General features: G+C 40.3%; 1 protein-coding gene across 1 annotated transcript in view; it reads right to left on the reverse strand.

The window, feature by feature from the left end:
* Positions 1-3,578, reverse strand: part of LOC135076744 (neuropeptide SIFamide receptor-like) — a 134,149-nt gene extending 130,571 nt beyond the window's left edge. Inside the window, exon 1 of the mRNA XM_063971166.1 lies at positions 2,891-3,578. Within this exon, the coding sequence (XP_063827236.1) occupies positions 2,891-3,452 (562 nt within the window). The 5' untranslated portion in view covers positions 3,453-3,578. The remainder of the gene's footprint in view (positions 1-2,890) is intronic.
* Between the last annotated feature and the right edge of the window lie 11,633 nt (positions 3,579-15,211).

Below are 15,211 nucleotides of genomic sequence, written 5' to 3' on the forward strand. Positions count from 1 at the left end.
ATGAATTTATAATGAAACGCATTCTATTTATGTTGTTTATTTAATTTCCTGAGTTATTGTTAAGTTTAGTCGTAAATATTGAAATAAGTAAGTACTTGTAGTATTATAAGGATTTCGTAGCTGATAACTTATCTAGACGATCAAAATATTCTTCGAACTTGAAATAATTGAGATGATATTTTGGTTCAATGTTTACTTACTTAAAAATCAAAAACCGTGAAAAGTTTAATCATAAATGCGTCAGCTTTTTGAAAGATCAGATATAAAAGAAAGTGTGTTTACCCCTTCTCAGAACACAACCGAACTGTTATTTTATACAACGAGCCATTCTTTATAAATGTACGTCAGGCCGGCCCACCCGACTGGAACCTAGAAAAAGGAAAAAGGGCACAAAAATAACATATTTCACCGCTAAACCTACGATAAATCATACGAATAAGTTCGTATGCTGAAAGGGTCGTAACCAGTCATAACGTTGATTGGTTACATTTTGCCATTTAAAATAAAAAGCTCTTGTATGAATTTCATAAAGTCATAATAATGCTAAACCACTTACGCCCGTATTCACAACCATTAAGTACTATGAGATCTCACAGTGCACGTGGACGCATAGCGTGACACACGAACCAATTGCGTTGGATTTGCTGCTTGACGGACGTTAAAATCAGAGAGTTAGTTAGTGCATTTATAGTTAATTTCAGTAAAAAAGTCAATACAAAAGAGGCAATTGGCTGATTAAATCCACAAAGCCTTTTACTACTTACATTACCGTAATGTATTTCTGAAAATAGAAGCATCCCACATCCACTGTACAGCTACGAAATTAGGCCTCACACACGTACGAAACAGCTTCATCCGAATGACAAACATTTAAGCTACCTATTGTTTGATTTGAGCTCAGACTAGACGCAGACCACCGATTTTTTATCGGCCGATAGTTTAGTCGGGCAGTTAATCAGTATGGGCATGTATGGAAGTGCGCACATTACACCGATTGATTCTTCATACAAATTAGAGTCAGGCCCAATTATCGGCCGGCTAAAAATCGGTGGTCTGCGCCTAGGTTTAGACTCCCCGCAGGCTATAGACTTTTAGTCGGCCGATAGTTGGGCCCGATTCTCATTTGAATAAAGAATCGGCCGATACCAAATTAGTGTACCTAATGTGCGCACTGTGGCTGTATGAACATGTCCATACTCATTAACAGACGACCTAACTATCGGCCGACAAAAAGTCTGTGTCTGCGGCTAGCCTAACCTAACTAACTTTATTGAATGAAGCGTTATAATATTCTAGGACATAATTAAAACTTAAATATTTTCAAGTCAAAAACAATACCCGTCATAGCCGCAATAATATTTCTTGAAGCCCCCATTATGTCAGCCACAGTCCTCTGTTTTATACAAACGCTCTGGTGACCTTAAAACGTCTGGCATTTGGCTAATTATTCTCATTACTTCTAAATCCACTAAGTTTTAGTACCATTTATTTGGTTAGTAAATCATTCGGTATAATTTGGAAGTGTAGACTAATTAATAAAGTTCTGAATTGGTTAAGGTTAAAATTGGTACTTAAGTTTTTCATGACTAAACGTAAAAACTTCATACACTTGTTTCACGGTACAAATGGTTGTTGATTATAATCTAATGCATCTTCTTGAATCCATACCTTATGGAGAAGGAAAAGCATTAATCAGTGTTCGGTCTGATCATCACTTTCTGTCAGGAGAGATGCAAGTCAAGAGCTTCCTCGTTGTGGATAAAAAAAACAAACAACAACTCAAACCATACCGAAGAAGAAAAAATCCATAGTCATTAGTAAAACAAATAAATAAAGTCTCTTGAGCTATCAAGTAACACGAAAATGCGAGAAGCTTATAATATGCAGAATTGTTACTTACCTTCACTTTTAATTCACCGAAGTAAAAAAAGTAGTGTAAAAGCTAAAATTGAAACTTGAAGTCCATTAAAGAACAGTTGTATCGCACACCTGTTTTTCAAAAACAGTAAGCATAATATAATTTACTAAGCTAATTTAGTAAATTATGTTGCTCATATTCGCATACAAGTATCATAAAAATCGCATAATGACGAAAATCTTCAATTCCTGTACATCAACAAAATACGCGTCAATATCTTGTACGGCTACTACGCCGTACAAACTGACGTGCCCATTCATTAAGTAATTTGCAGCTCTAATAAATTACAGCAGCAAAACAAAATAGCAGCAAATCGATCGCAATTAAAATCCATTCCGAGCATCGAGTCAAAGCGTCGAGTCAATGTTGACTCGGTCAATATTAACCGCTGCTCTTGATTACTTCTGTGCATTTAATGCAAAGCTGCAAGTAAATGATTCTTGCAATTTAGGAGAGCGCGAGATTGTAGGCATGTGATTTTAATACGAAGACTGACAGACGTAAACTAATTTGGCTAGCGAGAATTTTAATCAGAGCACTTTAGAATTTTACTAAATCGTTTTCAAATAAAAATAATTAGTGTAGGTAAATAAGATAATGCTTTATTTTTATCCTTCAATTAGTATCAAAATTAATGTTTTTATTGTATATTATTTGCATAAATCTACTATATAAAAATAAGTCGGGTTTTCCTCCCTGACGCTATAACTCCAGAACGCACGAACCGATTTCCACGGTTTTGCATTCGTTGGAAAGGTCTCGGGGTCCGTGAGGTTTATAGCAAAGAAAATTCGGGAAAAGGGGGTAAAACAGGATCCACGCGTACGAAGTCGCGGGCGGCCGCTAGTTATGTATACTTTAACGAGATTAAAAATGATCCAACTTAATTATTTCAAGCCATTCAAATCTAAGCGCTCTCAAAAATGACAAGAACCATCGAAGTTGAAACTAAACTTAGCTGTAAGTACTCACGGACAAATATGTTGGAGGCGAGAGTCGCTGGCAGGCAGAAGACGATCACCAGGATGTCCGCCACCGCCAGGTTCACGATGAAGAAGTTGGTGACGGTCCTCATGCGCGGCGAGCGGTACACCACCGCGATCACGAAGCAGTTCCCGATCAGACCCACCACAAACACCAACAAGTACGCGGCGCAATACACCGCCGTCATCGCACCACTGTGTCTATACATAAACTCGTCGTTGATCACACCAAAGTCAGACCTGTTCATCGTAATGTTCATCCGCAAAGGATAGTGACGGTCCATCGCGCCTTCCATGTGAGTCGACAATGGCTCCAAGTCCGGCAACACGCTGTTCTCCGGCACCAACTTGGTATGCATCACCTCCATGATCGTATTAGAAATTATATCCACCACGTTGTGGTTTTTAGAGTGGTTCTCTCGCACGTGAGAGTGGTTCCGGTGCCTTCCGTGGTGCCGGGTCTCGTGCTGGGGATTCTGAGTGGAGAAGTTCAAAAACTCCGTCATATCGTCAGTGAAAAAGTCCGTGGGTACCCTTAGAGGAGCCATCATCAAAGCCACATCTCCGACACATACACTCACATAAAACGAACGCGCAAATCAAAAGTTACTGTTAGAAAAGTATGAAAAGTTTCGTAGTATGAACGGGAGGGTTCGTAGCGGGTCTACGATCGTAGCGGTCGGCGGTCGCACGCCGTCTGAGCGTAGCGCGCTACGGAGCGACGACGCGGGACGCATGTGCAAGGCTCGCGCGCAGAACACCCGTAACTTGCACTGTGCAAGGTCCTTACTTTGGCTGGATAAAGTCGCAACTAGCACTTTTGGGGTGAAAATGGGAATTTTCAGGAAAATTGGAAGGTCGTTCAGAATGCATCCGGGCGGCCGAAAGGTTAGCGTTCCATGCATTTTGATCGGAGTGATCCGTAATTGAATTTTCGGTGTCACGCTTCGCGAAATTGGGCGAAAATACACGTGTCGTATCGAGTCGAGAATTCGACCTCAAAAGGCAAATGTAGCCCATACATATTGTTACGGGTACAAAAGTTATCCACGTCTTAAGAGAATTTAAACATTTTTAAATTTAAAAAAAAGGATATTTTCAAATCAAAGAAGAAGAATCTTACTCCAAAGGTTACTAACCAACATTAGAAGAGTGAATAAACTCTCAGTCCCAGTCAATACTTGGTTTTTGTTGGTCAATTGTTTAGATTTCTATCGAATCTGAACTAACTCGATTATTGTTGTTTATTAAACTTCAAGTAAATCCAGGAGATAAGTTCGATGGACTTTCTGAAACTATTGGAGATCTATCTGACAGCTGTGGGGTCAAAAAGCTTTGTTTTCCAAGTTAGACTTAATTTAGGCTTCTAGGAATCCCAGGAACAACGACACAATGATTATGCATGAAGCTTCGTTGGATGTCAGCGACGGTTAAGGTAACGAGGCAAAATACAAAATTAATGAGTTACTATGTTAATATATCGTGCTGATGGACTGCCATAAAATTTAAAGAGTGAATTATTCTATGTGTGCTATTTTGCGCGTACGTTTTTTTGTATTAAATAAAATGTTAACAAGTGATTTTAATAGGATAGGATTGCAATAATAATGAGATTCGTAAGAATTGTAACTGGGAATTGCTTTCCTTCCAAAGTTTCTGGCACTGAATTTCTACAGAACTTAATATTCTTAATTATTTCAGCCATTATATACCTAACCTAATCAAATCAAATATTAATTAAGGTAGTAAAGACAACTCTTAAATTATATCAGGATTGCGTTACGAGTATAATTATAAACGAATTATAGCAAACCTGCCTAGAGCGCCACCTATCGGCATGTTATTAGACTAAATTTAAAAATTATTTTTGTCTATGGTAATGTAGCTCTAAGCGTGCTTCTCTCTGGCCACCCGGCACATTATTGTAACAGCACCGTAATGTTGTTGACTTTCAATTCGGGCCCTTCAAGATCCGTATAGAATCAAGGTTTTTGAATTCGCGAATAAATGTTTGCCTTCGTCATAACCGATGATATTAGTTACCGGTATTATTATCGTAGCCTTATGTGTTTCTGCTTAATCAACATTCAAATAAGACCGCAACATCTTTAACTGGCCTACTTCGATTCGTAAAACTCTATTGATCGTCGGCTAATATGCTATTCTGATCGTGGTGTCTCCGTATATTTAGCGGAATTTAATTATTTTGATTTTAGATAAAGCCATCCACAAACAATATCATTCGTGAACCTATTTTTTATTTCGGAGAATGTGTAGAATTTTGTGATATGCGCGAATGAATCGACATATTTTTCATAGAAACTTAATACAAAAATGCGAAATTGAGTCATGTCAATTTTATATGCGAGACTTAAATAATCAACTTGTATGAGCAATAAAATTGTGAAAAATCGCGGATACTCTGGAATCGAGTCGTAACTAAACAATGTTCACAGTGTTATTACAAGACGAGTAATTCTGTATTTACTGTCCCGGGGTGAGTGGGGATCAAAGTTTACGACCCCAAATATTATGAAAGGTCACTGCACTTTCAATTTATAGCAAAAACTACGCGTGAGATCAGCGTTATGGGGTGGAACATAGCGAAAGGGTACATAGTAGGTCACGCAGGAACATACCCCAATAACACTCTATTAGATTAAACATAAAGACAGGTTAAATTGCATCGCCTTTCTTTGCTGCTTACTTGTTGACATGCATTGATAAATCATTTAACTTTAAAGTGAAAAGTGAGGATTTTTTGTACCATGTCTCATTCTCTTTGTTTGAGTTAGGTACTTGTGTAGTAAATGCATGAATATTTAAATAAACATTCAAATTCAAATAGTTTTTTCAGTACACAGGCCCCTTCCAGGGCACTTTATACACGTCCCAAATATAGCTTGCCCTACGATTTCTAACTAGTTTCATAATTTACTGTGAGTTTTCAACTGACGATGACTGTTTCAATAAATCCTCTCATCATAAAATATACTTACGCCCGTATGTACTGTACGCACAGGGTGACACATGAACCAATCACAGAGCTCTATTCAACGCTTCGCGTTTGCTGCTTCACTTAAGCAAGCATCGTTTGTGAATACGGACGTTAATATGGGAATAGGTAATATACAGGAGCGTAAATGTAGCGTTTTTAATTCACGACAAGGATCTTTTTTTATTTTTCGCCTGCCATGGACCTACTGTCGGTTCTTCTTGTCAGATGGGACTATGTGATTGCTCGCTCAAACCCGGGTCTGCTTGCGGCAATGCATTGATTCATGGTATATTATCGAGATGTTGGTTGTCTATGCGCTATGGTTTATTATCGTTCACAAAGTAATAAAACTTTACAATGTTTTAAAGCAGTTTGTAGTTGAAAAGTGTTTTGTTAAAGCTTTAGCCATGTTTTTGATGTTATTGAAAATGAAATTCATTGGGTCTCTATTTTTCAATAGTGAGTAAGAATTCTAAGCTGTAAACGAGGCGATGACGAACTACAGCCATGAAGAATCGGTTAGAGAGTCGACTTTAAAAATAGAGTCGACTCTCGGTACCGTTTATTTCAAGTCTCAATATCAACTTGAAATAAACGATACCTACATTAATCATTAATAATCCAGTTCCTTGTTGTCCTTCCCAGATGGGACTCACTACAACAGGATATTCCTAATTCTCAATATGGCTAAGATATAACCCTAAAAGAACCCTAAATTAAATCACTTATTGATTTCAGACTACTCATGATGTCAGTAAATGAGGAATATCATCAACCACCATCAACAATATTGCCTATTTAAAGTCTTAAAATCAAGCTTAATGTATACCTCTTTCCTCAACATCTCCCATGCATCCTTATTTTTGTACGAGCTCGTTTACAAGGCATACGTGATTGGCTCCATTCACGGCTCAACAAGCACCCTCGTAGCGCCAACAAGCGTGTAATGCCACCGTATTAGATTATAATAACCAGCACAGTTCAGGAGACCCACTTCCACGTGCAACTAATTTAACAAGCTCTAGTGATGTCTGTCAGTTGATAGTTTTACAAGTAAGTACAAAGTAATTTTATCGAAAAACATGTCTTTGTGTCATCTCCTACAGCTAGAAAATTCTATGGAAAAATACTTGAAACAAAAACAACATCATTAAGTTTAATGGTGATATGCTTCTAGTTATATTCAAATGCCCTTTTAAATTCTAAAGACACGCCACGTATTTAATGCATGAAAATAACTTCAGTAGACGTGTAATCAAAGAATCAAAACTGAAATTAGCCCTTAAAGGCTTCCACAGACCAAACGCGGATCAGAAGCAGTGCGGGTCAGTTGCAGCGTGTCAGTAGGCACACTGAAGGCAGCGGCAGTTGCAACGCGGGCGGTTGTAAAATATTCGTAAACCGCTTTCAACGCGCTGCGCTGCACTGCTACCGCCCTGCCTCTGGTGAGTCATGCTAATTATGGCCGCCATAGTAATACAACATCGCGGGCCCGCGCTCGCGCCGCTTCTGTCCCGCTACCGCGCCGCTTGGTTTGTCGTTCGGCAGTTGCAATGCGGTGCGGCGCGGAGTGGTTGGAGCGCGGGCCCGCGTTTAAATTTGGTGTGACACACTTCCAAAAGTTTCTTGTCAACTTGCGCGGGCCCGCATTCAAACAGCGCTGCTACTGCCCCGCGTTTGGTCTGCCGAAGCCTTAAGCGTATTTTTATTCTATAAAAAAAATGATTTAAAATTCTAATGACAGATGGAATTATTAATGTCTTTTTAATTGCTATACTTACATAAAAATAAAATGAAAATAGCTACGTGGTGGAGCTTATGTAAATGAGGCCTGCTTCTGCATTTTCATGCAAAATATCTATCGCCCCGCGCATTCACCACACACGTGAATATTACGATATATACGTCGTAATATCACCAAATCGATATCGATAACCCGTCCATCTCTTGCGCTTAAATTGATTTCTAATTGGAGGCTCACCCGGCAGCGCCTGTTAATCCACTTGTCCGCTGCGAGCTGGTGATTGCCTCCATTCGACATGATCTCAATCCACTTCAATCCAGCGTTAACAGGACCAACACGAAGTTTGCTAAGCTGGATAGATTGAGAGTATTCTCTAATGGCGCGGACTGTCTTCGTTCGTTTCAGCCGAAAGACGTCCACTGCTGGACAAAGGCCTCCCCCAAGGATTTCCACAAAGACCGGTCCTGCGCCGCTTGCATCCAGGTACTTCCCGCGACCTTTACCAGATCGTCGGTCCACCTAGTGGGAGGCCTGCCCACGCTACGTCTTCCAGCTCGTGGTCGCCACTCAAGAACTTTCCTGCCCCAGCGGCCATCAGCTCTTCGAGCTATGTGCCCCGCCCACTGCCACTTGATTTTAGCGATTCTGCGGGCTATGTCAGTCACTCTGGTTCTCCTACGGATCTCCTCATTTCTGATTCGATCACGCAGGGAAACTCCGAGCATAGCACGCTCCATCGCTCTTTGGGTGACCTTGAGCCTTCTTATGAGGCCCATAGTAAGCGACCACGTCTCAGAGCCATACACCATCACTGGCAACACACACTGGTCAAATACTTTTGTCTTGAGACACTGCGGTATTTCGGACGTGAGAATTTCGCGAAGCTTCCCGAACGCTGCCCAGCCGAGTTGGATTCGACGATTAACCTCTTTCTCGAAGTTGGACCTACCTAACTGGACTGTTTGTCCCAGGTATACATAATTGTCAACAAGTTCGAGTGTAGTGTCTCCAACCTTCAGAGGAGTGGGTACAACACGGGCATTTGACATAATTTTTGTCTTGTCCATGTTCATTTTAAGACCCACTTGTTGAGAGGCTCTACTGAGGCCATCGAGCATTGTGTTTAGGTCCTCCACGGTCTCAGCCATGACTACGATATCGTCCGCGAAACGAAGGTGTGTGATATACTCGCCGTTGATATTTATGCCGAATCCGCTCCAGTCCAGAAGCTTGAAAACATCTTCCAGGGCGGTGGTGAACAGTTTCGGAGATATGACATCTCCCTGTCTCACCCCTCGCTGCAACTGGATAGGTTTCGAGTTCTGATCCTGGAGGCGGACCGACATTGTGGCGTTTTCGTACAAGCCCTTCAGCGCTTCGATGTATCTATAGTCAATTTGGCACCGTTGGAGAGACTGTAGCACTGCCCAGGTCTCGATCGAGTCGAAGGCTTTTTCATAGTCCACAAACGCCAGACAAAGTGGCTGATTATACTCCTCGGTCTTCTGTATAATCTGCCGTAGCGTATGTATGTGGTCTATGGTACTAAAGCCTTTTCGGAAACCGGCTTGTTCGGGAGGCTGGAAGTCGTCGAGCCTGCGTGCGAGACGATTCGTGATGACTCTCGAAAACAGCTTGTAGACATGGCTCAGAAGTGAGATGGGTCTATAATTTTTCAACAAGGTTTTGTCGCCTTTTTTGAAAAAAAGTATCACCACACTTCTGACGTATCTGATGTATGAGGATATTTCCAGAGCCATACATAGCTCCCGGTCCCATTTTACCGTTGTGATGGGGGACTTCAACGCGAAGCTGGGTAGACGAAGCGATAATGAGCTGAAAGTGGGGCAATTTGGGTATGGAGAGAGGAACGCACGTGGCCAACTGCTGGCTGGCTTTATGGAGAGAGAGGGCCTCTTTATGATGAACTCCTTCTTCAGGAAGCCAAAACAGCGAAAGTGGACATGGCTGCATCCCAATGGCGCTATAAAAAATGAGATCGACTTCATCTTGTCGACGAAGAAGCATATATTCAATGATGTCTCTGTGATCAACTTGGTCAAAACAGGAAGCGATCACCGAATGGTAAGAGGCACATTGAATATCAGACCCAAGCTCGAGAGGCGTCGACTGATGAAGTCTACGCTCCGCCCAGCGCCCATCCAACTCCAAAACCCCGAAAGCTTTCAGCTCGAGTTGCAAAATCGTTTCGAATGCCTAGGAGACTGCGAAAATGTGGACGAATACAATGACAGGTTCGTGGAAATTGTCCAAACGACTGGGTCTAAGTTCTTTAAAACCCGTCGTCCAAAAGGAACCAAAAAGATCTCTGACCTCACCAATAAACTTATGGAAGAGAGACGAAACTTGGTTCTGCAGTCCTCTGAAGATGCTGCTCAGTATCGGCGTCTTAACAGACAGATCTCCAAGTCTTTGACTCGCGATCTACGCCAATTTAATACAGATCGTATTAAAGAGGCGATTGAGCGTAACAAAGGCTCTAAAGTGTTCGCTAGGGATCTGTCTGTTGGCCAAAGTCAACTGACCAAGCTGAAGACCGAGGATGGCAGAGACATCTCGTCGGGGCCTGAGTTATTGGAAGAGGTTGAGAAGTTCTACGGACAATTATACACGAGTGTACGTACACCTGTCACAAATCTAGCCGAAGACCCAAGAGCTAGACTGACCCGACACTACACCGAAGATATCCCGGACGTCAGCCTGTACGAGATTAGAATGGCTCTCAAACAGCTGAAAAACAACAAGGCACCGGGTGATGATGGAATCACGGCTGAGCTTCTGAAAGCAGGCGGAACGCCGGTACTAAAGGCTCTTCAGAGGCTGTTCGATTCCGTCATACTTGAGGGAAAAACGCCTACGGCATGGCACAGAAGTGTGGCGGACTGTCTTAATTGCATGTTATTAGACCGAGCTTTAGCTTAAAGCTGTAGGTAAGGTTGCGCAATTTTTGTTATTTAAAAATGTGTATAAATGCTTTATTGCGAGTATTGTGTTTGTAGGATTGAAATATAGGCAAAAAAGAAAGAGGCTTCAGCATAATGCTGTTTGTATATTTTGCAAAAGAATGAGTTTCTTTTATGTTTACAAAAACTTTTCATACAACTCTTCACGCATTAGAAATATCCAAGTATATTTATTTATTTATGTTCTATCTTAGATTTGCAAAGGATAACTATCAACCACCGTGCATAAAAAGCAGCACGTCTCAATTAGCAGTTAAGTTTGTTAAGCTACGTGGCATTTCCTTCTGCCGGTGTCACGAGGCTGCGCCGGTGGCCGATTACACAAAACACCTGAGAAATTACTTATTTTTAAAGAACCAATTAAAGATCAAGGAAGCTTTTAATTAAATGGCAAGCTTTCATACACAATAATTAGTTGGAACAAAATTTCATAAATATCTAGGTTACTAATATTCTTACAATTAACGCAGTGTATAATGTGATACGAATACGGTGCTTCTGAGTCCCAGTAATCCGAATAACGTATATTTTATTTTGAGTATTGTTTGTATAAAAAATGGCTTAAAAAATCGTTTAGTAATTATGTATGTTACAATGTCATAGGAAAGGGCGAATGACTCGTTTTCAATATTTTCGCTTTCATAAAAGTGATGAAAAATACCCTTTCTCATAATATTCTAAAGGACGAAACACACAGAAAACGAAAGCGAAGCTATAATGCTTCAACCACACCAACGCGTGTAAATCGCCATCGCCGATGCGATCACGGCGCGATCATAGGGAAATGACGGCTAGCCGGAAATGACAGGTTGCGTGAACTGTCATGCGTCGCGCGACCTGTCATTTCCCTATGATCGCGCCGGCGATGGCGATCTGCACGCGTTGGTGTGGTTGATTCATAAGAGTCTACTGTAACATAATCTGTTACCTACATGTTTGTAATGGATGTAAAGTTGTCAACGCACCATGAGACTTCCCTTCCACCACTCACAATACAAAATAAAGCCCTATTATTACAAGCCTTTATTGATAACTAGCTTTCTGCCCGCGGCTTCGCCCGCGTGGAATTTTGTCTGTCACAGAAAAACTTTATCGCGCGCGTCCCTGTTTAAAAACCGGGATAAAAACTATCCTATGTCCATTCTCGGGACTCAAACTATGTCCCTGCCAAATTTCATCGAAATCGGTTGCGAGGTTTAAGCGGGAAAGCGTAACAGACAGACAGACAGACAGAGTTACTTTCGCATTTATAATATTAATATATAGTTGGGATACACAATTTAAAGCCATTACGAGTAAATACCACAAGCCAAAAATCACTCGACGTAGGGTTTGCTATTAATTTTATGTTGACGTTATCCATCAAAATACAACAAATTTATTATTTATTTACTAGTTATTATTCATATATTATAATTAAATAGGGTTCTCTAACGTCCGTAGTTAGATAGGTATATTACCAATCTGTGGAAACTGATTAGGCTACTGTACTGTTTTTATTTTTTAAGTTCACATGTATAAACTCATGCTGTTTGTTTCCTTAATAAAGAAAAATAAAATAAAATAAAATACAACTACCTAAATGCACATAAATTATTTACCAACTAACGACATAATATGATTCTACTTTCTGTGTATGTTTTGCTTAAATAACTGAATAATGAGTCCCAGTGGTCCAATAATATTGCCTCGCCCTTTGTTCAGTACGCCTGGATAAAGACAATAAAATTGTGATGGACAATAACGGGCCCAATCGGTTTGCTCGATCATGGATATAAAGTTCATAGATTAGCTCCTTACTATTCCCAATCTTGTGCCGGATTATCTGTTCAAATACAAATTAAAGTCCATTTTTTAATTTTAAATAATCTCTGCCAGTATCTGGTGACATGTGGGTCCGGCAGAGTAGAATAGGACCACTCTCGCTTCTCCGTCGTAAAAAGCGACTAAGGGAATAGGAACATCCTTCCCAACCCGTCTGACTAAAGGTAGCCTTTCGAATTAAGCGTCACAGATGCAGCGTCTTTAGCTTTGGTCTTGTGCCACCAACGCCGCGTCACTAACTCGCTTCGAAAGGCTACCTTTAAGACCAAAGCTAAAGACGCTACGTCTGTGACGCTTAGTTCGAAAGGCTACCTTTAATGTAACGTAGGGAATGTATTCCCCATTTTCCACTAATAAATTGGAGACAGTCATACTTCTATTGTAGCGACTAAACGATCTAGTGACGATGATCATAATTATGAACCCGAGAAAGTTAGATTTATTACAATTATCCTAGTAAAAATTTACTAAGCTAAGCTGAAGTTCTTCCATCAGCTTTAGTTCTGTTCTCCAGAATCGCTCTCTGTCTAAACATTGGGCGAAGGTAGCTGCAAAAAGTTTTTTAATAATAGCCAGATTCTTTGACTCGCCTCCAGTGACCCTTTAAAGATTGAAACTAAAAGAAGAAAAACACTATGTTCTTCATTCTTGCCAATATTTCGTTGACCTGTAAAGGTAAATATTGCAAGAAATGTTCATTTTCATAAAATGAAATTGACTTCTCTGCTGGGCTGCAGTTCTGTGGTTGTGGGTTGCTATTTTTGTTATAATATTTTTTAATATCCTGAGGCAGTTCCAATTTATGTTGTACTTGTTACAATTTATATTCCGAAAAATATACAGTTCCAAGGATCACGCCATTTTTGAGACAGTCTAGGCATGTAGAGACACGAAAAAATCTTGTATTAAAAAAACAATCAATTGTATGAAGTGAATTAAAATTAAAATTAAAATTAGACCATTATTCAATGTAACATGCTTCCTTTCATGGCCAGAGGATCTCATTTCCACACATAATTAAATAGCGTCTATTTGAAAATTATAATTAGGTACCTACGACCTACGTATGTTGTCTACAAGGCTCCGCACAGTTTACAAGTAGGTTAAGACAAATAACTGCATTAGAAACCTTATAATTACGGTACACATTGAGATGTTTGATATTACGCAACTTTGGGAAAGCCCAAATTAAATTAATTAAAACTAGAGTTATTCACGTAGTCGTCTCTACGTCCTAAGTGAATTTATAATTTTCCAATATATTATGTATGTACTAGGATTTATATTAGTCGTCCAACAAACCCAGTGGAAAATTCATACACTGCTGAAAGTTTTTGCCTATTTTAAGAATGCATCTATAAAATGAAACATAAGTCTATTACTACGTTATGTAACTTTCCATCATGGATGATATTTTGTTCGTTTCAGCCAAATGACGTCCACTGCTGGACAAAGGTCTCCCCCAAGGTTTTCCACAATGAACGGTCCTGCGCTGCCCGCATCCAGGCTCCTCCCGCGACCTTTTCGTCGGTCCACCTAGTAGGAGGCCTGCCCACGCTACGTCTTCCAGCCTTTGTTCTTTATGAAACTTAAATTTATGTTAGCAAAACCACGATAAAAATTAAGTTTTAATCGTCAACAGTTTTATTTAAAAACTTTATGTACCCACACTTTTTATAAGTAATTTATTTTATATTAGAGATACTTGCATGAATGCTCCGTTTCTCATCGCCCCCTACTCAGTACAGGCACAGAATAAGTAATAGTACAGGTACAGAAGGATTACTCCGCAAGACGATTTAAATAAATGCGAGTCTTGCTACGACGCGATACAGTGGAATTCAGCTCGCACAGCGCTACGTACCTACAATTTTATTCACTCTTCTTACGCTGTTAGGGTTGCTGTCTAGTGAAAAAATAATTAATCTACTTATTTGTAATGAGGTACGTATGTAGGTAAGTACGCATTCATTATGGAAAACCTTGGAGGAGGCCTTTGTCCAGCAGTGGACGTCATTTGGCTGAAACGAACGAACGCATTCTGAGCAGTAGTCATGGTAGGTTAGGTTCCTATACTATCCTAAGAATTATTGATTACCTACATGGCCAACATACCTTTCAGCATCTTTGAGAAGCGAAACTGATGATACGATGACAGTACTCACTCGAGCTATGACACTAATTGCACTCCCCCCCCCCCCCCCCCCCCTCCCGTCACATGTCCGGCTTTTATGGTCAAATGTCCGGCCAAATGAAGCACAGAGTCCGGCTTTTGTGTTTTTGGACCTGGCAACCCTACACTCGACTGATATAATACCCGCCGGCGGAGCGTTTCGCTGTAGGTAATTATCGGATGTACCGCGCGGAGTGAGCCAGGCCTGGTACAGGTCACCTGTGATGTGCATATTTCCTATCGTTAGCAAGTCTATTATAGGACTAGAATGCCTATTCACCCGAGAGGTGGAAAAATATCAAAGGCAGCAAGTAAATCTAGAAAAGTGAGGTGGAAATTTCTTGAAAATACTTTAACTTTCTCTTACAATCACACTTAATTCAAGTTTGGCTAATTTAAGCTCACTTTTTAAAATTGGAAAAAAGTTACGTAATAGTAATAAGAATTAGCTAGGTAACACTATGAACCTCTACTGTGCTACAGATAGTGTAATCCACGAAGACGCGCCCCACCATTCGTCCTAATCGTTTATCTATACTATCTAATACTAATACTAATATTATAAATGCGAAAGTAACTCTGTCTGT

Source organism: Ostrinia nubilalis, chromosome 12 (genome assembly GCF_963855985.1).
Source record: "Ostrinia nubilalis chromosome 12, ilOstNubi1.1, whole genome shotgun sequence".
NCBI classification, from domain to species: Eukaryota; Metazoa; Arthropoda; class Insecta; order Lepidoptera; family Crambidae; genus Ostrinia; species Ostrinia nubilalis.